Here is a 26,042-nt window from a genome sequence, read left to right as displayed (position 1 = left end):
TAATGTTTTGTAAACTTTATAGCTTTATAAGGTCGCTTCTCTCCAACATCCAAGGGGACGTGAGAATGCAAACGACCCAGCAACAGTGTATTTAGTCACTGAGGCACAGGTCTCTGCTCTGTTCTTGTCAGTATAAAGCGCAGTAACTGCTACATGGTGTGGGGCGGAGAGTTCAGCAGCTCACAGCAAACTCGCATCAGTCAAGAGGACTTTGTGATTGGCTGCCTCGTGGACCTGGTTACAGGCCTCATGACTTTCACAGCCAATGGGAAAGAAGTTAACACATTCTACCAGGTGAGAATGGGTGAATGAGCACCACCTTCTCTCTTCACCCTCTTGTCTTTGTTTGTCAGATTGTCTTTAGGTGAGAGGAGTTTGTGTCTCTTATGTAGTAGATGGTCCTGTAGAGCTGCTCCGGAGTGCTCAGGTGTGTTGCTGTGTTAAGGAGGAGGTGTTGTGTTTCAGGTGGAGCCCAACACCAAGCTCTTCCCTGCTGTCTTCTGTCTGCCCTCCAGTCAGAACATGCTTCAGGTGGAGCTGGGCAAGCTAAAGGTATGTGTGCTGTACAGAAACACTGCTCACAACTGCCCACTCACTTCGGTCTGCTTATATTGCCCCCTCACATCTGTCTGCTTAAACCTTCCCCCTCACATCTGTCTGCTTAAACCTTCCCCCTCACATCTGTCTGCCTGTACCTGCCCCCTCACATCTGTCTGCCTGGACCTGCCCCCTCACATCTGTCTGCCTGGACCTGCCCCCTCATATCTGTCTGCCTGTACCTGCCCCCTCATATCTGTCTGCCTGTACCTGCCCCCTTACACCTTCTGGCTCACACCTGTCTGCTTACACCTGCCCAATTATAGTTTGTGTCTTCCTTCAGGATGAAAAGAGTTCCCCTTGATGTGCAAATCTGCACTGCAAAATGTTATGCAAAAATTACATATAGAGAAGCTATTTAGCACCACAAAGGCTCCCATCAGAGGTTTGGGTTGAAAAGGCAGATACGTGCAGAGTTGTCTTTCTAGTCTCTAAGCAGTCGAATCTGAGATCTGATACTCTGTGTTCAACCTCCTCCCCAGAACATCATGCCCATCTCAGCAGCCATGTTCCGCAGTGACCGCAGGAACCCGGTCCCACAGTGCCCGCCACGTCTCGACGTCCAGGTTCTAGCCCCTGTCATCTGGAGCCGTATGCCCAACCACTTCCTGTTGCCGGATACATGGCGTGTCAGTGAGAGATTGGGCTGGATGGTACAGTGCACTGAGCCCCTCAGCATGATGGCTCTGCACATCCCAGAAGAGAACAGGTGAGACCCTCCGAGACCCACCGAGAGGACCTGAGTGTGCAGCTGCTGTGACAGAGAGAAGTTTTCTTTTCTCCACCATATTTCATGAGTGTCCTCAAATGCTCTCTCCTGCAGGTGTATTGACATACTGGAGTTGTCGGAGAGGACGGAACTGATGAAGTTCCACTACCACACGCTCAAATTGTATGGCTCGGTGTGTGCACTGGGCAACAACCGCGTGGCACACGCCCTCTGCGGCCACGTGGACCAATCGCAGCTCTTCTATGCCATCGAGAACACATACCTGCCCGGCCCCATCCGCAGTGGCTACTATGACCTGCTCATCTCTATGCACCTGGAGTCTGCCAAGCGCAACCGCCTCATGACAAACAGGGAGTTCATCTTGCCAATGACGGATGACACACGCAGCATCACTCTGTATTCAGACGCGGAGAAGACCCACGCGCTGCCTGGGGTGGGCCTCTCGACCTGCCTGCGCCCCAAACACTACTTCTCCCCCACTGGCTTTGTGGGGACCAACGCGGACCTGTACACCCTCAGCCCTGTTATACCGTTGGAGGTACAGAGAGCTCTGATTGGTGCTTATTACTCATACTGTTGGCGGTACAGAGACCTCTGATTGGTGCTTATTACTCATACTGTTGGCAGTACAGAGACCTCTGATTGGTGCTTTTACTTATCTTGAGTAACTGCAGGCTGGTTTCTCTGTCTGGGCTCACTGCTTTGTTTTGAACTCCTCTTGTTTTGGCAGCAGCGCGGACGATGAGAATAATTCATACAGCAGCACAGAAAGGAAAGAGACTAAGATATCTGCTCAAGGAAAAGGATATTCATAGTTTTTATGTTTTCTGGTTCTCTCTCTCTCTCTCTCTCTCCCTCTCCCTCTCCCTCTCTCTCCCTCTCCAGACACTGAAGGACCATGCTCTGAGCATGCTTACAGAGGCTGTGCAGGATGCCGGTCAGGCCATGCGGGATCCTGTAGGGGGCAGTGTGGAGTCCCACTTTGTTCCCATCCTGAAACTGATCAGCACTCTGCTCATTATGGGTGTGTTTGAGGATGAAGACGTGAAGCACATTCTGAAGCTGATCGAACCGTCTGTATTCAGCGATGCTGACCCTCCCAGCCAGGAGGAGATAAAGGAAGGAGATCGAGACCAGCAGCTCGTGAGAAAAGAGCAGGGGGCGGGGAAACAGGAGCAGGCAGATCCTGAGACGAACGAAGGTGTGGATGAAGAGGAAGAGGAAGAGGAAGAAGAAGAACTGGAGGACGAAGAGGAACTAGATGAGGAGGATGATGAACAAACAGAGAAGGAAGATGAGGAAAAGCATGTGGCAGTTGAGAAAACAGACAGAGAGAAATTAGTAGATGGAGGGGTGGAGCAAGAGGAGGAACCTATGTTGAGGAAGGAGGAGACAAAGGAGCAGGAGGATGTGTGGGAGGGGCTTCTACATATGAAATTACCTGAGTCTGTTAAACTGCAGGTGAATACTTGACCAGCTACAGGCATCCTCTAGATGACATCTCTGTGTTATTTCCTTTTAACTTAATTTAAGCATAATTTCATTCACTTCACTCATCCTTTCACTTATTCAGGTAGATGAGTGAAGATAATCCTTGTCAGTTAGTGTATAGAAATGTGTATAGTTAGTTACTAACACATTCTTCATCGATAGATCTCAGTTTCTTTATGCTAGTCCAAACTGAAACTGAATGTTTTGAGTACTAATCCGTTGCTTGGAAATTATGAACTACACTTCTCTTTCTCCTTCTGTCTCCCCTCCCTAATCTCCCTACATACCTTTTTTTTTTACTCTCCTCCCTCTCCCTTTGTCTATCTCTCTCTCTCTCTCTCAGATGTGTACTCTGCTGCAGTATTTCTGTGACTGTGAGCTCCGTCACCGGGTAGAAGCCATTGTTGCCTTCTCTGATAGGTTTGTAAATCAGGTCCAGACCAATCAGAAGCTGCGTTATAATGAGCTGATGCAGGCCTTCACCATGTCAGCTGCAGAAACAGCCCGCAAGACCAGGGAATTTCGTTCCCCACCCCAGGAACAGGTACATAAACCCAACTCAGAGACCACATACCCCCCTCAGAGATCACTCACACACACACACACACACACACACACACTCCAATCAGAGATTACACAGATCCATCACAGACCACAAACACCCCACTTACATACACCCCAATCAGAGACCACCACACACACCCCTCAGTGACCACCACACACCCTTTAGGAATGACCAAATAAATTATTTGCATGAAACACAAACCTGTATGAGTTAGGAGTGATAAATCATAGGCAATATATGTTTGTGTGTGTTTACAGGTTAACATGCTGATGAACTTCAAGATGTGTCTTGAGCAGAACTGTCCTGTACCTGAAAACTGTCGCACTGAACTGCAGACGTTCCACAATGACCTGCTGGCTCACTGCGGTCTGTCCTGTCCTACACTCCTGCTTCATCATTACAGCCAAATTAAACACAGGAAAACATCACTCAGAACCTCTGCTCATTTCTGTTACATGTTTTACCCTCTCTGGATCTGTTACAGGTGTGCATTTAGAGGAAGAGGAGGAGGAAGAACAGGTGGACTCATCTGTGCGTGGGCGGTTCTTCCGGCTGGTCGAGAAAGTGAAAAACCTGAGGAAGAAGAACCAGGAGGCGGAGTCAGAGCCACAGGAGGAGAGGCAGCCCAGTGAGTCCTACTTCAGCCCCCAGGCCCACAAAGTCACTTCTGTGAAATCCAAAAGTACATTAAACGATAAACGGCGTCGTGTCTGATGATGTGTTTCTGCGGTTATTAAAAGCACGGCATCTTTCTGCGGTCTCTCTCAGGCACTCTGCAGGAGCTGATCTCCCACACGATGATCCACTGGGCCCAGGAGTCGTTCATCCAGACGGCTGAGCTGGTGCGGGTCATGTTCAGCCTCCTCCACCGGCAGTACGACGCCCTGGGCGAGCTGATCCGTGCGCTGCCCAGAGCCTATACCATCAACTCCGTCTCGGAGCAGGACACCATGGAGTTGCTGGAGAGTCTGAGCCAAATCCGCTCGCTCCTCATCGTGCAAATGGGCCCAGAGGAGGAGCGCCTCATGATCCAGAGCATCGGGTCAGTAGAGGTTGTAGGTCGGAGGGTTCTCCCTCTCCACAGGACCCCTAAGAAGTACCTTTATACTCCCTACAGACTAATCACGCAATGTGGGTCGAAGGAACTGAACTCGAGTGAACTCCTTCATTTGCAGTGTCCTGCAATGCCATCACATACATGCATGTTGTGTGTTTTTTTTTTTGTTTTTTTGTCTCTCTTGACATCTGGGCAATTACAGTTTCTTTGTTTGCTAATGAGAGAAAATAAATTGACATTGCAGGGCAACAGCTGTCTTGTTTTTAATATACAGGCCCTTTTAGAAATTAGGTGCTTGCTGTCAATTCTAAAGAAAGAGATTTTTATTCAACTTATATTTTATTTACTTTCCCTCCCTCAGAAATATCATGAGTAATAAGGTGTTCTACCAGCACCCAAACCTGATGAGGGCTCTGGGTATGCACGAGACAGTTATGGAGGTGATGGTTAACGTCCTGGGAGGCGGAGACTCCAAGGTACTCCACAGCTCATCATCTAATCATCCAATCATCTTACCAGCATCTTATTTGACGCCCACATACTTTTTCATTTCGCTTTACTCACGTTTGTCTTTAGTTGGCATGTGGGTTAGGAATTATTCCAGGCTGCTCCCTATTGGCTGTTTTTAGATGTGGTAACAGTGGTCACTGTGAGATTTTGGAGCAAAATCTCTGACGCTGCCAGTAGATGATCATAGGCTGACTTTAGTCACAGAGGCAGTAGAACATCTGCTGTGGAGCATGACACATTAGTGGAGCATGACACTCAAAGACCAAGGATTTTAACTCCCAACCAAATAAATCTTTCATGATCTGCGATTGTCGTGTGCAACAGCAAAAGCATCACAATAATCACACAGAGGCTTAAAGTTTTGTTGTTTCTTTATCAAAATAGGAATAATACGTTCGCTATTTGTTTAGGAACATCTAGCAGGTTCTGCTAGGTTCAATAGGTTCTGCTTGAAAAAAAAACAACTAAAAAATAAGTTTAAAAAGTGTTATTTGTTTCATACACATAAAAATTATGGATTGTTAGTAATGGGTTATGTTTTGATTTATTTTTTTTTCTCCAGGAGATCCGGTTTCCTCGCATGGTCACCAACTGCTGCCGATTTCTGTGTTATTTCTGCCGAATCAGTCGTCAGAACCAGCGCTCCATGTTCGATCACCTGAGCTACCTGCTCCAGAACAGCAGCGTGGGCCTGGGTGTGTGAGTCCCCATTCCATGACAGCCTTATGACCCTCTGTTGTTTTTGGTGTAGTGAGCATGTTCAGATTGTGTGCAGGAATGCCGGACTGAAGGCCTGCCGATTGCTGTTGTAGGAATGCGGGGTTCCACACCGCTGGACGTTGCCGCGGCATCCTGCATCGATAACAATGAGCTTGCCCTGGCGCTCCAGGAGCAGGACCTGGAGCAGGTGATTAGTCCTGAGCCCACACGGGACTGCTGCTTCCATACAGACGCACCACTGCTCGTTGGGCTTGGGTTCAGGAACCTGGGATGCACAGCTTCCCACATGTCCTTCAGCCTCCTTTTCTCAGATGACGTGTCCCTGTGCGTATGTCTCCTGTGGTGCGGTGTGTGATGCCTGTTGCACTCTTACAGGTGGTAAAGTACCTGGCTGGCTGTGGGCTGCAGACTTGTCCCATGCTCCTGTCGAAGGGCTACCCCGATATTGGCTGGAACCCCTGTGGTGGGGAGAAGTACCTTGATTTTCTTCGGTTTGCTGTGTTTGTTAATGGTTTGTACAAGTTATTCTTATTCTTATTCAGGCTTTATTGACTGTTCATGAAGTAAAACTTGTTTAAAGTCACATGAACAACTGCCAACAGCTGTGTCTCTGTATCTCTGTGTCTGTGTTGTCTGTGTGTTCTGTATCTGTATGTGGTGTCTGTGTGTCTCCGTGTGGTGTCTATGTCTGTGTGACTGTGTTTTCTCTTTGTCTGTGTTTTTTTTTTTTCTGTGTCCCTGTATGGTTTCTCATGGTCTGTGTGTGGTGTGTGGTGTGTGTGTGTGTGCTCCATGTCTCTGTGCCTCTCTGTGTTGTGTAGGAGAGAGTGTGGAGGAGAACGCTAACGTGGTGGTGCGTCTGCTGATCAGACGGCCCGAATGCTTCGGCCCTGCACTCAGAGGAGAAGGAGGCAGTGGCCTGCTTGCTGCTATCGAGGAGGCCATTAAAATCTCTGAGGATCCAGCTAGAGATGGACCCAGCGTCAAGAAAGACAGACGCTTCCCCATGTATGAGCGCAACTTATGGACTCTTACAAACATTCTCAAACAAACGTATTCTAAAGCTCGTTATGCTCACTCCATGCTACATATAGTATAGTGTGTAGTATAGTGTGGGGTCGCTCTCTGTCTCTCTCTCTCTCTCTCGCTGTCTCTCTCTCTCTCTCTCTCTCTGGCTCTCTATCAGTTTTTAATTTCAATTTAAATGACTTTTATTGGAATGACAACTCAAACTGTAAGGCCAAAGCATTTGCCATGTGCACATAAAGGAATGTTTAAATGCAGATGATGAGCAGAGCAGTATCAAAAGCTTTTTTGAAGTCTATGAAACATGCAAATATCTTGTTTTTGTTCTGGTTAGTATGATAGTCAATTAGAGTGTGGAGGGTGTAAATATGATCTGATGTGTTGACTTTGTATGACAACTTCTCAGGACATGTTGCTTCATAAAGAATTCTATAAATCCCGATTTAATAATACTACAAAAATACTCAATTATTCAATAATACTTCATTATTAATTATAAATATTTTATACATAATAACTACATTTTTCTCTCCCTCCTGCTCTCTCTCTCCCGCCTCCACGTCTCACTGTTCTGTGATGGTGTTGCAGGTTTGGTGGAGAAGAGCAGCATGAGGAGAATAGGGTTCACCTGGGAAACGCAATCATGTCTTTCTACGCTGCTCTCATCGACCTGCTGGGCCGCTGTGCACCTGAGATGCACGTAGGTGTTTGCTTTATTAGCTGCTGTTCTGGTTTGTATGCTGTATAATTCCAGTTTATATACATCTAAGTGTCTGGTTGTTTATTGTATGATTCTGATTAATATGATAATGGAATCATTTTTATATGCATATAGGTGTCAGTTTATATGCTGTAGGAAGCTGTAAGCCTGTTTTGGAAGTCAGTTACATGTGGACTGGAAGGTCTTATACCATGTTTAAAGGACTGTCGGGTATGTTCTTTTAGATCCTCTAATGTTTCATATTTTCCTCTGTAGTTGATCCAGGCAGGGAAAGGTGAGGCTCTGAGGATAAGGGCCATTCTCAGATCTTTGGTGCCCATCGAGGACCTGGTTGGTGTTATTAGCCTTCCAGTCCAGATCCCTGCACTAGGGAAAGGTAAGGGGGTGGGGTGAATGAGAATGCCCCCCCCCCCCCCAATGTTGGAGATGAGGGTACTGGAGTCTTTACTGTGTCTCCCATGTGATTCTTCTCTTGTTTCTCCTGCTCTAGACAACAGCGTTATTGAGCCAAAGATGTCAGCCAGTTTTGTTCCTGACCACAAGGCTCCGATGGTGCTGTTCCTGGACCGCGTCTATGGCATCGATAACCAGGACTTCCTATTGCATGTCCTGGAAGTGGGTTTCCTGCCGGACATGCGGGCAGCGGCCTCTTTGGACACGGTGAGCACTTCAGGGGCTTCGCTCGGCATACAATACAGCTGCCTCTGGATTCTGTCTGGATTCCATAATCCAGCAGTGGTGTTAGTGCTGAGGCACTGCTGGGTTGGGTTGGTTTCTTTTCACTCTGTTGGTTCTGCTAGTTGTGATGGTTCTGCTGTTTCGGACTGGCAGGCTGCGTTCAGCACCACAGAGATGGCTCTGGCCCTGAACCGCTACCTGTGCTCTGCCGTCCTGCCCCTCATCACGAAATGCGCCCCGCTGTTCGCCGGCACTGACCACCGAGCCATCATGATCGACTCCATGCTGCACACCATCTACAGGCTTTCCAGGGGACGCTCTCTCACCAAGGCTCAGAGGGATGTCATAGAGGAATGTCTGATGTCACTGTGCAGGTTAGTGTGATGCTCTATGCTAAATTAGTAGCAATTAGAGCGTAGAACACATCCACAGGAGTGTTTTTACAGTGAAACAGCGACTATTATGTTCTCTGGTCTCCTTGTGTTTCTTTCCTTGAGTGATGTATGACCTGTTTGTGTCTCAGATACCTGCGACCCTCTATGCTTCAGCATCTACTGAGACGGCTGGTGTTTGATGTGCCAATTCTCAATGAGTATGCCAAAATGCCCCTGAAGGTATGTCACTGTCCTCGAGACACAGTAGGGCAGGCTTGTGACTTTGAACCGCACATTCTGTACGAGTCCTTTTACCTTTGTATTGAACTGTGTACGTTTTAGTTGCTGACCAATCACTATGAGCGTTGCTGGAAATACTACTGCTTGCCTAACGGCTGGGCAAACTTTGGCGTGTCATCAGAGGAAGAACTCCATCTGACCCGGAAGCTCTTCTGGGGAATCTTTGAATCTCTGGCACACAAGGTGAGAATCCTGTTTTAAACATTCCACCAGTCACCCAGAGATGGTATCTCATACACTCTAAAAAAGACTTGGTGTAAGTACTGTAGGTGGATCTCGTACAACGAAAGGTCTGACTGTGTCAAATTTTGCTGAGTTTAATTATATACGTTTAATCTGTAGACAATAATCTAAATTGATATAGATTCCATGTTGGTAAATGGTGGTTCTTTTTTTTCTTCCTATAGAAATATGATGCAGAACTGTTCAAAATAGCCATGCCTTGTCTCAGTGCCATAGCTGGTGCCATCCCTCCTGATTACGTGGATGCCAGTTACTCCTCCAAAGCAGAAAAGAAAGCCTCTGTTGATGCTGAGGGCAACTTTGATCCCAAACCCGTGGACACCACCAAGTATAGTATCACTTAGCACTGGTTCTGTTTGCGTCAGTCCATACGACCTGTGGATTGTGTGTTTGTTCAGTGGTCCATTCATGTTTCAACTCCTTATGGAATTAATTGCTTTTGTTGTACATCTGTCAGCACGATCATCCCTGAGAAGCTAGATGGATTCATTAATAGATACGCAGAATATACGCATGATAAATGGGCTTTTGAGAAGGTGAGTCTCACCAGACACACAGAGGTGAGTTAGATGTGTTCAGCTTAACCTACAAGACACCGAGCCCTAGAAGAACTCTGTGTTGTGTGCATTAAGTGATCTTTTACTGGGTGTGGCTTGCACTTAGATCCAGAACAACTGGACATTTGGGGAGGTGCTGGATGAAAATGCCAAGACTCATCCCATGCTCAGACCATACAAAACATTTTCTGAAAAGGTTACAGAAATTTTTGTTGTTGTCTTTCTCTTCCCTGTGTAATGCATACCCATGTTGTACTGTCATACTGATAAATGTATATAAGTTCCTCTGGATAGGTGCATCTGCCAAATGTTGTAAGTATAAATGTTTACCTGTACCTTACGGTCTCTGTGCTTACCTGTGCATTACTGTCCCTGTGCTTGTCCATAATTCATTGTTTCTGTGCTTATCTTAGCCATGCTTGTCTTCTGCAGGATAAAGAGATCTACCGCTGGCCCATTAAAGAGTCCATTAAGGCCATGATAGCCTGGGAGTGGATGCTGGACAAAACCAGAGATGGAGACGAGGACAGAGCAGAGAAGAAGGCGGCTCGCAAAATCTCCCAGACTGCACAGGTAAAGTGGGGGTTGGGGTGGGGTGGGGAGGGGTGAAGGACGGAGACCAGGGCTAGGAGGAGGGGGGGTATTATTGTGTATGGGTATGCCAAGATGCCTTGGTTTTGTAGAATTAGATGAGATAATTGGTATATGGAACATATTTTGTCTTAGTTGATGATGCGTGAATGAAACTTTGGCTTAAGCGACCTCTTGTTCCTCCGTTTCCTAGGCAACCTATGACCCTAGTCACGGCTACAACCCCCAGCCTATAGATGTATCAGGCATGACACTGTCCAGAGAGCTGCAGGTACAGATTAGAGAGAGTATTTACACCATAATCCAGTAATGAATGTATGTTTACACTGTATTCCAGTAGAGCGAGTGTTTACACTGTGGTCCAATCAGGATGGAGTATTTACAGTGTGATCCAGTGAAGAGGGAGTATTTTGAATGCACACTGTGGTCACTGCACGCAAGCTGAATCTGATCATGTGTGAGACTCTGGAAATTCTTTCACCTCATTCGTGTTTCTCTATGCTTCTCTGCAGTCCATGGCTGAGCAATTGGCAGAGAACTACCACAACACCTGGGGGCGCAAGAAGAAGCTGGAGCTGCACGCAAAGGGTTCGTCCCCTGCTCGTCCTCTGGGGGAGCCCACATTTGTCCACTCGTCACTCTAACAGTCGTCCATTCACTCTCTCTCTCTCTCTCTCTCTCTCTCTCTCTCTCTCTCTCTAAATGCAGGTGGTGGGACTCACCCACTGCTGGTACCTTACGATACTCTAACGGCTAAAGAGAAGGCTCGCGACCGTGAGAAAGCGTATGAGCTGCTCAGATTCCTGCAGCTCAACGGCTATGCGGTAACAAGGTACAGCACTCAGCATCTGGAACACACGTCAGACGCACATAGTGTTGTAATAAAAAAGCAATAGAGGGACGAAGGGCCCACATGGAGAAGTGGCCAGAGTTCCGCTTGAGCAGGAAAGGTTCCTTTTTCCTGTTCAAGAGGACTTTACGAGTGGAAGCCATTTGTGTTGTGATGCTGCTGTGGACCGGTAATCTGAGGGACTCGCGTGTCTCCTGGCAGGGGACTCAAAGATATGGAGGGAGACGTTTCCTCTATTGAGAAGCGCTTCGCTTACGGCTTCCTACAGAAGCTGCTGAAGTGGATGGACATCGCCCAGGAGTTCATTGCACACCTTGGTATGACGAACACAAATGATCAAGAGCTCATAAACTAGCACGTGATTGCACTCAAATTACAAGTTCCAAGGAAACATTTGCTCACACAATACGTTTCAGAATTGAAGTACACCACTAACTGCCAGCATTCTAAACACATCTCTGTGTGCATGTTGATATGTTCTATGATGATTTTCTGGAAGTAATTTCATGAAATCTCAGATTTGTATTGCTGCGTTTGTGCGCAGAGGCGGTGGTCAGCAGTGGCCGTGTGGAGAAGTCTCCTCATGAGCAGGAGATCAAGTTCTTTGCCAAGGTCAAGCTTCCTAAGCGAATGAAGTACAAGCCTTTCAAAACTTGCTGATGAGTCCTATTGTGGGTGGTGTCTTACAGGCTTCAGTTTGACTGGATTCAACAATGTTTTGAAAGATCAGCACACAACACACAGATGAGACTGTGGAATCTATGGAATCAAAGCCAAGTAAAATATTTATTGAATAACTGAAATGTTTCTGGCCTTTGCAGATTCTTATGCCTCTGATAAACCAGTACTTCAAAAACCACTGCCTCTATTTCCTGTCCACACCTGCTAAAATCCTGGGCAGTGGTGGCCATGCCTCCAACAAAGAGAAAGAGATGATTGCCAGGTGAGTTTGGCCTCTTCCTTCAAAACCACTTACCACACCTCTACAGAAGTCTGTTTTTATGTTATTCACCTGATTAGAATGTTTCTTTTGTGTATTCTCCTTTTGTCTTATGTAATTTGTTTGTTTAGGACATTTCCTTTGAAGATTTCCCTTCGGTTTGTCTGTAATTTGTCTGTTTAGGACATTTCCTTTGAAGATTTCCCTTCGGTTTGTCTGTAATTTGTCTGTTTAGGACATTTCCTTTGAAGATTTCCCTTCGGTTTGTCTGTAATTTGTCTGTTTAGGACATTTCCTTTGAAGATTTCTTCAGTTTTCTGCTTTCGTTCTTTCCTTGCTGCTTTTCCCCCCCCCACTTTTGCTGCTGCAGTATCTTCTGTAAGATGTCTGCTCTAGTGAGACACAGAGTCTTTCTCTTCGGTAAGATAGTCTTTATTTTCCATTTCTATTCTATTCTATTCTATTCTATTCTATTCTATTCTATTCTATATTATCAGTGTCTGATACTGCTTTGAATCCTCAGTGCTTCCCTGTTTATTCCATCTCTCTGAATGTAACAGATGTTCATGTATCCTTCAAGCTTCGAGAGGGTTTGGTGTAGAGTTTGCTCGTTTGCTGTGGAGCTGTATTGAGAGTGTTCTGGAGTAAGCAGGGCCTCTTCCAATAATGCTGTGGTGTTTGTTCCTCAGGCACTGATGCTCCTGCCATCGTGAACTGTCTCCATATCCTCGCCCGCTCTCTCGACGCCAGGTGCCTTCCTCACTTTAACGAATACATCGGTTATCAGAGAATAGTGCTTGCCAGACTAGTCATTGGCCAACTAAGTCAATTTGCATCCGCGGATCTGTTTTGGTCCATGCGGAATATGACTTCACTGTCTGGTTCAGCAGCTAGTTACATTATTACTGTAATGCTGTAGTGTTGTGTTAGTAGAGTGCTGTAGTGCTGTGTTAGTATAATGGTGTATTCTGGTTGTCCTGGTGCCAGGACCGTGATGAAGTCTGGGCCTGAGATCGTGAAGGCAGGGCTGCGATCTTTCTTTGAGAGTGCTGCTGATGACATAGAAAAGATGGTGGAGAACCTCAAACTGGGGAAAATGTCAAAAGGCAACCAGGTACTCCAGAGCTCTGCACTTCACACCACCTCTGTGGAATGGGCTAAACTCTGCATGCTGGGTGCCCTTTCTATATTGTGTTTGAGTCTAAACTCTGCATGCTGTGTGGTCTGTATGGGGGTTTGGGTCTAATCTTCTGCTTGTTTGCAGCCTGTGAAAGGTGTGAGCCAGAACATTAACTACACCACAGTTGCTCTGCTCCCTGTCCTCACATCCCTGTTTGACCACATTGCACAGCACCAGTTTGGCGACGACGTTATACGTAAGCGATTTCCCTGTGCACTTCATCTGACTTAATCATAAATGTTAAATATTTGTTCACACCCATAATTCCACTGAAATACTTTAGAATGTTTCATTTTCATATTGTCTTAGTTATGAAACCTCATCCATGCCGTTTAAACGCTACAGATTAATGAACCGCTGAACTTAATGAGTGTATGTCTGTGATGTACGTTGACCAAGCTCTGACTGTTGAGACATGCTATAATGTTTTCTCATAACTGATGGTTAGATGCAGTGGTCTGACATGTTTGCTGGTTTTAGTGGATGATCTGCAGATGTCCTGCTACAGAATCATGTGCAGTATCTATTCCCTTGGCACTGTGAAGACACCTCACGCTGAAAGGTTGGTGTGTGAGTAGCTATAGGAGTTTTTACTGTGTGTATATGTGTGAGAAATACAGAGAAGGAGAAAAGCTAAAGAGAAAGAGTATTTTGTTTAAGGCCTTTTCACTGCAGAGCAAGTTAGCTGTGGCTCAATGTATGCTGAGGGTTCTGGTTTTGGTTCTGGCTCTCGACAGACACAGGCCCGCTCTGGGAGAGTGCCTGGCCCATCTCGCTGCTGCCATGCCCGTGGCTTACCTGGAGCCTCACCTGAACGAGTTTAATGCTTTCTCAGTGTACACCACCAAGACACCCAGGGAGAGAGCCAGTGAGGCCTGTCGTCCACACAGTACAAGTGCATGAAGACACTTCTGCCAACAGACAGTTCTCCAGACAAATTCTTCTTTCTCTCTCTCTCTCTTTCTCTCTCTCTCCCTCCCTCCCCCTCTCCCTCTCCCTCTCCCTCTCCCCTAGTCCTGGGTCTCCCTAATGAGGTGCAGGAGCTGTGTTTGGACATTCCTGAGCTGGATGTCCTTATGAAAGAGATCAGCCACCTTGCAGAGTCTGGCGCACGCTACACGGAGATGCCGCACGTGATCGAGATCACGCTGCCCATGCTGTGTAACTACCTGCCCCGCTGGTGGGAGAGAGGCGAGGAGAACTTCCCCGAGCAGGAGGGCCGTCTGTGCACAGAGGTCACCTCCGCTCACCTTAACCAATTGCTGGGCAGCATCATGAAGATTGTGGTCAACAACCTGGGCATCGATGATGCTCCCTGGATGAAGAGGCTGGCAGGTCAGTAATGCCGACGTAGTCCACGGGATGGGAGCCTCGTCTATAACTGAACTTCTGCTTGTGTGTGCCTGTGTGTGTTTGTGTGTGTGTGTGTGTGTGTGTGTGTGTGCCCGTGTATATGTGTGTGTTGCATTGTTTTCCTAGCCAACTGTGAGCAGGACCAAGCCTGACATGCTGGAGTGTGTGTGTGTGTGTGTGTGTGTGTGTGTGTGTGTGTGTGTGTGTGTTGCAGTGTTCACCCAGCCCATCGTGAGCAGGGCCAGGCCGGAGATGTTGAAGTCCCATTTCATCCCCACCATGGAGAAGCTGAAGAAGCGCACAGCGAAGGTGGTGGCTGAGGAGGAGCACCTACGCATGGAGGGCAAGACTGAGGGCGAGCAGGAGGAAGGCACAATCCGTGACGAGTTTGCTGTGCTCTGCAGAGACCTGTATGCCCTCTACCCTCTCCTCATCCGCTACGTCGACAACAACAGGTACAGCAGCCCTGACACGGCGCTCTGCTACTATCGGTGGGCTAATGCTTCGCACAGACTCAGACTTTCAGTGGAGAAGCAACTATTACAAGTGTGTCTTGTGCAGTCTTTGTGCACAACACTGAGTTTACAGACCCTAGACAAAAGGTTTAAACAAGCCCTTTAGTGCTTCTATTCCAGTGAGGATTTCATTGAATTGTTGTTTGTTTGTTTGAATGGGTGCATCAGGGCAAGGTGGCTGACCTGCCCCAATCCAGATGCTGAGGAGCTGTTTCGCATGGTGGGAGAGGTCTTCATTTTCTGGTCCAAATCTCACGTGAGAGTCTGTGTGATCTTATTTATCCGATGGTGGTCTTGGTCAGTTGATGATGGTAACGGGTGTGAGAGGACCATAGCCACGATGGTGGATGCTTAGGCCTTATGCCATCTTACGTCTTCCGTGTAATTCAAAAACTATCTAGTGCTTTGTGACCAGTTTTCATAAACAACTCAATTTCAAATACAGGTGGCCTCTTTTTAACCTGTTACCTTATCTGCTTGTTCTTTGTCTGCGTCTCCCTGCAGAACTTTAAACGTGAGGAGCAGAACTTTGTAGTGATGAATGAGATAAACAACATGTCCTTCCTCACAGCAGACAGCATGAGTAAGATGAGCAAGGTGAGACGTCCGCAAGATGATCACGAGCGCTAAAAGGACATTGGGACTACAGCAGCTTTCTGAGGCTCTGCCCACAGTCTTGTATACGAAGAACACCAGATATTGTGTTTGGCAGGCTACTGTTGAAATCCAGAATTCTGATCAACAAGGTGTTGTCAGGTGTTTGATTTATTATATTGGTGTTAGGTTCGAGTTTGGTGAAGTTATGGTTTGGTAGTGTTAGGGTTAAGTTAGAGTTTGGTAGAGTTAGGGTTAGTTTAGAGTTTGCTAGAGTTACGGTTTGGTTCAGTTAGGGTTAGTTTAGAATTTGGCAGAGTTAAGGTTAGGTTAGAGTTTGGTAGAGTTAGGTCTAGATTAGAATTTGGTAGAGTTAGGGTTAGGTGAGAGTTTGGTAGAGTTCAGGTTAGCGTTGGAGTAGATTATCTTGGTTTAAGTTTAGGATTAACTGATTAATCTTTTACCTTCTAACATAAGCAGCATGGTGTTGATATACCCTGAAACACATTTTTGTCCTGTTTTTAAATGCAAAAAGAGCTATGTTAACCCAACAGCCAGAACACTGGTCACCTCTTACATGTTTTACACCCGTGGGGATGATTATTAGAGGAGCATGTTGGATGAATGAACATATCGGATGGTTTCATCTTACGGGTGATCTAGGGATGAGTAGCTATGGTATGTGTCAGGCATGCGGGGTTAGTATGAAGTGGTGAAAGGGTGTTCTAAGCATATGCAGGTGAATACTGAGGGGACATTCTAAGTCTGTGGGGTTTCGTAAAAGGGAAGGCTGTTGTGGATGTGTAGGGATTAGTAAGGAAGTGTTCTATGTCTCTGGGGGTTAGTATGAAGGGATACTCTAAGACTTTGCGGGGTCTGTATCTTTTGTTTTCTCTGCCCTGTACTGAGTGAGTGCCGTTTCCTGGGTTCTGTGCTGTGACGTGAGACGCTGTCTGGGTGTTTTGTAAGTGGTTCTCTCTTCCTGTGCTGTGACTGTTGTCAGTGTTTTTTAATGGTTTCTTTTTGACTGTTTGTGTCCCTGTGTTGTGTGTTGCTGCGGGTGTGTTTCTAGGCCGGGAGCGCTGAGGTTAGATTCTCCTTCTGCATGTCTGCTGTGCTGCTGCATGGCACCTCAACTTTCAGGGGACTTTTAAAACACACCCTCCCCCCCAGTACATGCAAACAGCAGCCCAGGAAGATCCACCCCGAGCGATAAACCAAACGGTCACCTCTGCTTAATCTTAAACTGACTGGAGCTCTGAAATTTGTTTTGCTAAGGCACGTGATTTTAAACGATTTCTACATGAAGAGATACTCATACAAGCATAATGTTTGGTATCTACAGTTAAGTTAATCCTTAACATGATGTAATCCTGTCAGGCATAGTGAAAGCGATTCTACCCGTATGGACACATGTCTGCGGAGAGGTTCGATGATGCTTCAGAGTTATAGCTGGTCACATGAGCACTAAGAGAAGACAAGGCAGACTGTAATACACACAGCGCAGCCAGTCTTCTTCTCTAAGGGACAGAAGGGTGGGGCCCCTGGCTGCAGGGGGCCTGTAATCCTGCCACTGTGTGTGGAGTGGGGAGTCTGGTTGGAGGAAACTCGATGTTCTGCCCATGGCATGGAGACCTGCGTACATGTATTATTTTAGAAACAGAACCTGTTACTTCTTCTTTTACTTATTTTTGTGAAGGATGCTGTGGAGGCCATTTCAGTGAACCAGTACTGGAAATGTACTAAATATTTATTTGTGAATTTCAGTGTGTAGCTTTGGACTCGTTGCATTTCTGTTAATTTGTTGAGCTGGATAAACTAAAGGAAAATTGACATCAGCATTTGTTGGTTCGCTAATTGGTTGATTTTTAGCTAGCAATGCAGCTTCCTTGACACAAGGGGATGAGACCATCCTGTGTTTTGTGACTATCTTCATTCTAACAGCCATCTGTACAGGATTTATGGCTCTAATCTTCTTTGATGTCTGAAGCCTCACCCTACCTTTAACCCATGGCCTCTAACACTATCCAGAATAACCAAATATTGGAAAGGGATGTAGATTAGCAGATGACAAACTGTACCTCACACCAAAACAAATGATACATTATTTCCTTTGTGAACAAAAAACTTTGACAAAATTGCAAAAGTAAGTATAAACCCAGTCATGAAAAACAGAGACCTTCAACATTACAGTACTCTTACAGCTGCACATCTTAAATCTCCCAGAATTCATCAGGACCACCAAACAGCAGAATCTTCACACTAAGAGCTCGCAGTTTCTATCACCTTCGCACCTCACCTGCAGATATCCGTGCCCGTGCCAGCGTCGGAGCCATAGTACTAGGGGCACTGGATGACCTAGCATGAACGACTCGTGGTTCGTTAGTTGTGATCGTGATATTTGTTCGCATGCCCCTCCCCCCTACTTTAACTGTGTCACCACCATGTGTCTTCTCCCATGTGTCCTCTCCCAGAAGGTCCTTTCCATTCTACCACAAGCACACATCCTTCCCGTGCATTTCTACTATGAATAGAGTATCTTGTGCATGTTTACTTCCTCTAATAAAAGCATGTTACCCCCTTTCTGTAAAGTATTAAAACGTCACTGATGTCTTTCTCCCTGCAGATTAGAATATGGGCGAGCTCTAGTTGTCCTCTGCCTTCCTCTCTCCTTCACTAAATGTCTTTCTCTTCTCTACTCTGGTGAGAAGTGATATTACTTGTTTTCCTACACCTCCCTATTAATGAACCCAATCATTAAAATCACTAAAACCGTTCTGTATTAAAGGCTAATATGTGGCTATTCCATGACAAAACAGGGGGAGAAAGGAAGATTCAGCACCACCCAACCCAGAATTTGGAGTCACTACAATTAAAAACATTTATTGGAAATTTTAGCTATTTGTCAAGATCAAAAGACATTATCTTGTTCATTTTTATTCATATTTAGTGTTTAATAGGATTAAGTAATAATTAATTGATGGTCCACATGAGGGCAGCATAATTTCTAAGTGCAAATGAAAATGGTAGTATCTTAAAATGTTCAAATATCTACCTATTTATAATTTTTAACAACATTTTAATCTGTTATAAATATATACAGAGAGAGGATGAGTCCTGTAATACAGGACTACATCTACTCTTTAGTTAAAAGTTGCTGAGTTATAAAAAATACACATGATTATGAGCTGAATATTACAAATATTCATTTTCACACAAATTAAAAAAAAAAAAATTCAAATACTACCTTCAGCATTGGTTTGTATCCTCATATGAAGTGGCTCCAGAATCTGCAGAAGGTAGTGTTTGAAATAAAGTCCTGTTGTAGGACGCAGTGACCTTTTGAAACTGGTCAGTCTTGGAGTGTTTGAGGTTGGCATCCTTGTGGTTTGTTCTGATTTGAGTTTGTGAACAAAGGAGACTGTTTAGATAGACACCTTCTTACAGCTATATTCAGTTTGGAAACAGAATTTGTACTGTGTAAGTATTTTGTGTGTCTTTTGCGTGGAGTTAATGAGTTCCTGGTTTACTTTCTTCGTAGTGCAAATGAAAGGTTATGATTTTTCCAGGGAAGCATTTCAGTGTTCTGTTTTATGTCTGTTGTCATGTCTCGGAATCACAATGTCCTCCCAGGCTGGCGGCTCAGATGTGGAGCGTACCAAGAAGAAAAGAAGAGGGGATCGTTACTCGGTGCAGACGTCCCTGATCGTGGCCGCCCTGAAGAAGTTGCTCCCCATCGGACTCAATATGTGCTCTCCTGCCGACCATGAGCTCATTAATCTGGCCAAGATCCGCTACTCTTTGGTAGAGTATTTACAGCTAGAGAAAGTTGATCCACTTTAACTTCTCCTCCACCCCTCTCTTTGGTTCGAATGTGATGGATATATATAAACAAGACTACAAGCTATATATTATATTATGGGTATAAACAAGACTACAAGCTATATATTCTCTCCTACCTCTTGGATGAAGACCACTGCTGTGCAAAACTGTACCCCAACAATGGTCAAGCTCTTTTTCTTTTTTTTTGTTTATGTTCAACAGAAAGATACACATGAAGAAGTGAGAGAGTTCCTGCAGAGCAACCTGCATCTTCAGGGCAAGGTGAGGAGTCATTTGTCGGAGAGTTAGCTAGGCCACGTATACGGACTTTGGAAGTTTGTGCATGGGAAGTGCTAAGGCCTGAAGCAGCAGGGAGAAAGAACGTGACTTCTTTTTTTTTTTTTTTGCATGCTGTGTAAAGCTGACTGAGAACTCCAGATGTTTTGTTTGTTCTGTGCGTTGCGATCTTCACTGTGTCTCTCTCCTTTCTCACCTTGCTGTTTTCTCTCAGGTGGAGGACCCTTCCATGCGTTGGCAGATGGCTCTGTATAAGGAGATGGCAGGAAAGGCCGAGGATGCCGACGCTCCTGAGAAGGTGGTGAAGAGAGTTCAGGAGGTGTCTGCTGTGCTTTATCACCTGGAACTGGTGAGTGGGCCTTCAGCACTGCTAATTCAGGTCTGTAGAACTGAATCACCGCTGAGGGGATGTAAGGTAAGACCTTAGTACAAAAGGGCCATTGAAGTGAGGAGGTACAGGAAGCCGTTTTGAGTTTGAACGGCCATCTCCTCCATTCACCTTCAGATGGAGCACCCGTTCAAATCTAAAAAGATGGTTTGGTATAAGCTGCTGTCCAAGCAGAGGCGGCGCGCCGTGGTCGCCTGTTTCAGGATGACACCCCTCTACAACCTGCCCAGGTGAGACTGGCAGCATTGAGGCCAAATCCCAATCCAACTTCCACTGCGGCGCTTTTATGAACAACCGAAACATGAAGTTTTTATGTGCAGGGTTTGAAGGGGAGGTGGAGGGTCTCAATTACTCAGACTTTTTAATAAGCACTAATAAGTACTACCCTCACAGGCACCGAGCATCCAACATGTTCCTGGACAGTTACAAGAGGAACTGGCTTGAGACTGAAGGCCTCTCCTTTGAAGACAGGATGATCAATGACTTATCTGTAACTGCAATCTTTTCTCTCCAAAATAAACTGGATACATCTTGATGTGCATAAACAGACAAACTTGCATTCTGTTTGTAATATTAAAACAGATTCTTGCATATTTAACTTATAGTTTGAATGAAGGGTTTGTGGCAGAATGACCTCATTCAGTAATCATCATGATGTGATGATACAAGCCAGGCAGGAACAAAAAAATCACAAACAGAAAAGGAGAGAGTGGAGGGGAGATAGAGGAAGGATGGATGGATGGATGGATGGATAGAGAGAGAGAGAGTTGGTGGGTGAGTTAGATGGTTAGAGAATGTTACCACTGCCGCTGCAGAATCAGAACGGCACAGAACAGGATCAGAAAGACATGCAGCGAAATTGTGGAAGCACTCCAGGTGTAAATCTATAAGCATATAGGATATATAGAATGGGTGTATGAATTCCTTCAAGCATTTTACACCGTGAGTGCAATTCTTGAGTACATTCTGATGAGTGCAGGAGTTCTTACTCCATTTAAATCTCACACATCCCACAGAAAGTCATGGAACAGGAAGAGGAGGAAGAGGAGGAAACGGAGGCGAAGCCGGATCCTCTTCATCAGCTCGTCCTTCATTTTAGCCGCACCGCTCTCACCGAGAAGAGGTGAGGGCATTCTTAAATATAGAGAATATTCAATGCATTTACATATTTCAATGTACATATATTACATATTTACATTTTTGTTCCAGTAAACTTGACATGGACTACCTGTATATTGCATATGCTGATATTATGGCAAAGGTGAGGAACTTGTCTTTTTTTCCCCTCTGGAAATTAGTTTCAAAAGTTCTAAATAGAATTTCCACTGTTTTTACTCACGGCGTGTCTGATTTTATATGGATTAATATTTATATTCGTATTAAATTTATTGAAGGAAATGTATCTTAAAGACTCTTAGAGTAGCTCTTCCTGTGTGTCTTAGAGTTGCCACATGGGTGAGGAGGATGAGGGTGGAGAGGAAGAGCAGGGTTGCAACAGTGAAGAGATGACCTTTGAGGTGCGACAGTCAGAGATGGTATGGGGGACCGGGGCCAGGGCTGGGGAGACACAACAGTAGCACAGACCAGTGATGTTATCACCGCCATCAGGCCACTCCATTCATCACGAAACATCTCGCCATCCCCGTGTCTGTCTCTCAACCCGAGTTCTTCTCTCATTTCCTTCCTTGTCTTTCTCACTCTCTCCATCTCTTTCTCTGTGCTTTTATGCCTGATTTTTTTAAAGCTCTTCACGCTTTCTTTCCGTCCACTTGTCGGTCCTGTTGGTTTGCTGTCATCCTTTGTTCTCCTCTCGCTCTCTCGCTCTGTATCTTTTGTGCTTTTTGTGCATCTTATAAACTGTCTCTGCTTCTTGGTTATATTGCTGTTACGAATGAGAATTATTGGTTTTAAACTAACACATGCAGATTTAAATTAGTATCTGTTGCCAGGGTATTTACTTTGGTGTATGCTGTGTAAAACTGCAGGTGTTATTTTAACACAGATGATTTGGCTGTTAATGGTTTTAACGGTGCTGTGTAGTGAGTGTCCTGATGATTTGTCTGTGTGTAGTGTGGTTGTAATGTTGTTAATGGTTTTAACGGTGCTGTGTAGTGAGTGTCCTGATGATTTGTCTGTGTGTAGTGTGGTTGTAATGTTGTTAATGGTTGTAACGGTGCTGTGTAGTGAGTGTCCTGATGATATGGCTGTTTGTAGTGTGGTTTTAATGTTGTTAGTGGTTTTAACGGTGCTGTGTAGTGAGTGTCCTGATGATCTGACTGTGTGTAGTGTGATTGTAATGCTGTTAATGGTTTTAACGGTGCTGTGTAGTGAGTGTCCTGATGATCTGACTGTGTGTAGTGTGATTGTAATGTTGTTAATGGTTTTAACGGTGCTGTGTAGTGAGTGTCCTGATGATTTGTCTGTGTGTAGTGTGGTTGTAATGTTGTTAATGGTTTTAATGGTGCTGTGTAGTGAGTGTCCTGATGATTTGTCTGTGTGTAGTGTGGTTTTAATGTTGTTAATGGTTTTAATGGTGCTGTGTAGTGAGTGTCCTGATCATATGGCTGTTTGTAGTGTGGTTTTAATGTTGTTAGTGGTTTTAATGGTGCTGTGTAGTGAGTGTCCTGATGATTTGTCTGTGTGTAGTGTGGTTGTAATGTTGTTAATGGTTTTAACGGTGCTGTGTAGTGAGTGTCCTCATAATCTGGCTGTGTGTAGTGTGGTTTTAATGGTGCTGTGTAGTGAGTGTCCTGATGATTTGTCTGTGTGTAGTGTGGTTTTAATGGTGCTGTGTAGTGAGTGTCCTGATGATTTGTCTGTGTGTAGTGTGGTTGTAATGGTGCTGTGTAGTGAGTGTCCTGATGATTTGTCTGTGTGTAGTGTGGTTGTAATGTTGTTAATGGTTTTAATGGTGCTGTGTAGTGAGTGTCCTGATAATCTGGCTGTGTGTAGTGTGGTTGTAATGTTGTTAATGGTTTTAACGGTGCTGTGTAGTGAGTGTCCTGATAATCTGGCTGTGTGTAGTGTGGTTTTAATGGTGCTGTGTAGTGAGTGTCCTGATGATTTGTCTGTGTGTAGTGTGGTTTTAATGGTGCTGTGTAGTGAGTGTCCTGATGATTTGTCTGTGTGTAGTGTGGTTGTAATGGTGCTGTGTAGTGAGTGTCCTGATGATTTGTCTGTGTGTAGTGTGGTTGTAATGTTGTTAATGGTTTTAACGGTGCTGTGTAGTGAGTGTCCTGATGATTTGTCTGTGTGTAGTGTGGTTGTAATGTTGTTAATGGTTGTAACGGTGCTGTGTAGTGAGTGTCCTGATGATATGGCTGTTTGTAGTGTGGTTTTAATGTTGTTAGTGGTTTTAACGGTGCTGTGTAGTGAGTGTCCTGATGATCTGACTGTGTGTAGTGTGATTGTAATGCTGTTAATGGTTTTAACGGTGCTGTGTAGTGAGTGTCCTGATGATCTGACTGTGTGTAGTGTGATTGTAATGTTGTTAATGGTTTTAACGGTGCTGTGTAGTGAGTGTCCTGATGATTTGTCTGTGTGTAGTGTGGTTGTAATGTTGTTAATGGTTTTAATGGTGCTGTGTAGTGAGTGTCCTGATGATTTGTCTGTGTGTAGTGTGGTTTTAATGTTGTTAATGGTTTTAATGGTGCTGTGTAGTGAGTGTCCTGATCATATGGCTGTTTGTAGTGTGGTTTTAATGTTGTTAGTGGTTTTAATGGTGCTGTGTAGTGAGTGTCCTGATGATTTGTCTGTGTGTAGTGTGGTTGTAATGTTGTTAATGGTTTTAACGGTGCTGTGTAGTGAGTGTCCTCATAATCTGGCTGTGTGTAGTGTGGTTTTAATGGTGCTGTGTAGTGAGTGTCCTGATGATTTGTCTGTGTGTAGTGTGGTTTTAATGGTGCTGTGTAGTGAGTGTCCTGATGATTTGTCTGTGTGTAGTGTGGTTGTAATGGTGCTGTGTAGTGAGTGTCCTGATGATTTGTCTGTGTGTAGTGTGGTTGTAATGTTGTTAATGGTTTTAATGGTGCTGTGTAGTGAGTGTCCTGATAATCTGGCTGTGTGTAGTGTGGTTGTAATGTTGTTAATGGTTTTAACGGTGCTGTGTAGTGAGTGTCCTGATAATCTGGCTGTGTGTAGTGTGGTTTTAATGGTGCTGTGTAGTGAGTGTCCTGATGATTTGTCTGTGTGTAGTGTGGTTTTAATGGTGCTGTGTAGTGAGTGTCCTGATGATTTGTCTGTGTGTAGTGTGGTTGTAATGGTGCTGTGTAGTGAGTGTCCTGATGATTTGTCTGTGTGTAGTGTGGTTGTAATGTTGTTAATGGTTTTAATGGTGCTGTGTAATGAGTGTCCTGATAATCTGGCTGTGTGTAGTGTGGTTGTAATGTTGTTAATGGTTTTAATGGTGCTGTGTAGTGAGTGTCTTGCCGTCCTCCAAGCTTTCACCTACCGCTGAGAACGTTCCCACTCCAACCCAGCTGATCTGGAAATGTGTCTACTGGGAGCTGGAAGTGTGTCCCTCCTTGATCCACTTTGATTTAATCTTTACATTTAGTGTTATTTCACATGACATCTCACACAGTGAAGCCATTCTGTACCTTCAGAAATTAACTTAATTTTCTCTTGAATAAATCAAATTTTCTCTTGAGAGTTCAGTAGTTAATGTTAGTGGTTTAAACGGTGTGCCTGGGCTGTAATGTGAATGCATTTTGCTTTTTTTCTCCTGCTGTTGCTCTTACACCCCAACAAAGCAGTACTACAATCTGTATGTCGCTCTTTAACCCTGTTAGAGCAGTACTGGTAATCTGTGTCGCTCTTTAACCCTGTTAGAGCAGTACTGGTAATCTGTGTCGCTCTTTAACCCTGTTAGAGCAGTACTGGTAATCTGTATGTCGCTCTTTAACCCTGTTAGAGCAGTACTGGTAATCTGTATGTCGCTCTTTAACCCTGTTAGAGCAGTACTGGTAATTTGTATGTCGCTCTTTAACCCTGTTAGAGCAGTACTGGTAATCTGTGTCGCTCTTTAACCCTGTTAGAGCAGTACTGGTAATCTGTATGTCGTTCTTTAACCCTGTTAGAGCAGTACTGGTAATCTGTGTCGCTCTTTAACCCTGTTAGAGCAGTACTGGTAATCTGTGTCGCTCTTTAACCCTGTTAGAGCAGTACTGGTAATCTATATATTAGTCTTTAATCTATATGTTGGTCTCTGTTTCTGCCTGATCATGTGTAAAGGTCATATTCAGGCCTCAGCTGTACTGTGTACTGCCTGCCTTTCATAACCTTAGTTACTGACATATAGCCTATAGTGACAGCCTGATTGTGTGTACACACACACACACAGACACACACACACATGGCCACATCAGGAATGCACAGCTCAGTGAAGCCCCACATATTTAACTCAACAGACAGACTGATTTGGTAAGTGGAAAACATGCATTCACTCACACCACCAGGGGGGTGGGGGGTTGTTTAGAATGAAATATGCCAGGCACATGTGGGAGGGCGTGGGAGGGAGGACAAATGTAAGTGCATATTTAATTCTAGGATATTTTATTTAATTTTTGAAATATTTTGTTTTACTGAATATGCATGCTTTTTTGATGAAAGTCATCAACATTTAATAATATCCAGACCAGAGTTATTAAAATGTTATAGAACCTCTCTGTAAAGTGTTCTGCAGAACTTTTAATGTTGACATTATGCCTTTTTATAAAAAGTTTTATTGTTGCAGTTTTGTTATACACATGTTGTGGAAAATGATAATGGTACATCAACTGAATAAAAGCTGTAAAGGGTGCTGGAGACAATGCTCTATAATATGCACATAGAAGCACTTACCTAAGCATTTAACTGCATTGTACAACATCTGTAGTGACAGACCCACACCTGTAACTGTGGAGCACCTGTAACTGTGGAACACCTGTAGCTGTGCAACATGTG

At 44.9% G+C, this 26,042-nt stretch overlaps 1 protein-coding gene across 11 annotated transcripts in view; it reads left to right on the top strand.

Moving 5' to 3' along the window:
- The window catches only part of ryr1a (ryanodine receptor 1a (skeletal)), a 63,202-nt gene that overhangs the window by 20,035 nt on the left and 17,125 nt on the right, over positions 1–26,042 (top strand). For 6 of the 11 annotated variants that reach the window (XM_081702500.1, XM_081702498.1, XM_081702503.1 and 3 more), the window contains 49 exons: positions 132–294; positions 466–552; positions 1,080–1,306; positions 1,421–1,865; positions 2,213–2,788; positions 3,162–3,362; positions 3,641–3,749; positions 3,868–4,011; positions 4,152–4,425; positions 4,802–4,916; positions 5,513–5,645; positions 5,763–5,857; positions 6,046–6,181; positions 6,492–6,678; positions 7,285–7,396; positions 7,673–7,793; positions 7,908–8,077; positions 8,249–8,469; positions 8,619–8,709; positions 8,812–8,952; positions 9,177–9,340; positions 9,470–9,548; positions 9,676–9,765; positions 10,002–10,142; positions 10,354–10,431; positions 10,673–10,748; positions 10,869–10,992; positions 11,212–11,327; positions 11,555–11,622; positions 11,832–11,953; positions 12,321–12,370; positions 12,640–12,700; positions 12,938–13,064; positions 13,215–13,326; positions 13,611–13,692; positions 13,868–13,998; positions 14,145–14,465; positions 14,698–14,938; positions 15,167–15,254; positions 15,503–15,595; positions 16,665–16,679; positions 19,226–19,396; positions 19,637–19,696; positions 19,926–20,060; positions 20,217–20,329; positions 20,493–20,589; positions 21,116–21,222; positions 21,309–21,360; positions 21,542–21,634. In XM_081702500.1, the coding sequence (XP_081558626.1) occupies positions 132–294; positions 466–552; positions 1,080–1,306; positions 1,421–1,865; positions 2,213–2,788; positions 3,162–3,362; positions 3,641–3,749; positions 3,868–4,011; positions 4,152–4,425; positions 4,802–4,916; positions 5,513–5,645; positions 5,763–5,857; positions 6,046–6,181; positions 6,492–6,678; positions 7,285–7,396; positions 7,673–7,793; positions 7,908–8,077; positions 8,249–8,469; positions 8,619–8,709; positions 8,812–8,952; positions 9,177–9,340; positions 9,470–9,548; positions 9,676–9,765; positions 10,002–10,142; positions 10,354–10,431; positions 10,673–10,748; positions 10,869–10,992; positions 11,212–11,327; positions 11,555–11,622; positions 11,832–11,953; positions 12,321–12,370; positions 12,640–12,700; positions 12,938–13,064; positions 13,215–13,326; positions 13,611–13,692; positions 13,868–13,998; positions 14,145–14,465; positions 14,698–14,938; positions 15,167–15,254; positions 15,503–15,595; positions 16,665–16,679; positions 19,226–19,396; positions 19,637–19,696; positions 19,926–20,060; positions 20,217–20,329; positions 20,493–20,589; positions 21,116–21,222; positions 21,309–21,360; positions 21,542–21,634 (6,955 nt within the window). The remainder of the gene's footprint in view (positions 1–131; positions 295–465; positions 553–1,079; positions 1,307–1,420; positions 1,866–2,212; positions 2,789–3,161; positions 3,363–3,640; positions 3,750–3,867; positions 4,012–4,151; positions 4,426–4,801; positions 4,917–5,512; positions 5,646–5,762; positions 5,858–6,045; positions 6,182–6,491; positions 6,679–7,284; positions 7,397–7,672; positions 7,794–7,907; positions 8,078–8,248; positions 8,470–8,618; positions 8,710–8,811; positions 8,953–9,176; positions 9,341–9,469; positions 9,549–9,675; positions 9,766–10,001; positions 10,143–10,353; positions 10,432–10,672; positions 10,749–10,868; positions 10,993–11,211; positions 11,328–11,554; positions 11,623–11,831; positions 11,954–12,320; positions 12,371–12,639; positions 12,701–12,937; positions 13,065–13,214; positions 13,327–13,610; positions 13,693–13,867; positions 13,999–14,144; positions 14,466–14,697; positions 14,939–15,166; positions 15,255–15,502; positions 15,596–16,664; positions 16,680–19,225; positions 19,397–19,636; positions 19,697–19,925; positions 20,061–20,216; positions 20,330–20,492; positions 20,590–21,115; positions 21,223–21,308; positions 21,361–21,541; positions 21,635–26,042) is intronic. The other 5 variants (XM_081702502.1, XM_027006938.3, XM_081702506.1 and 2 more) reach the window with 3 other exon arrangements.

The sequence above is a fragment of the Electrophorus electricus genome, chromosome 19 (assembly GCF_041902795.1).
Source record: "Electrophorus electricus isolate QZ-2024a chromosome 19, ASM4190279v1, whole genome shotgun sequence".
Lineage (NCBI taxonomy): Eukaryota > Metazoa > Chordata > Actinopteri > Gymnotiformes > Gymnotidae > Electrophorus > Electrophorus electricus.
The sequence above is the reverse complement of the archived record's forward strand: the minus strand, read 5'-3'. Positions and strand labels throughout refer to the sequence as shown.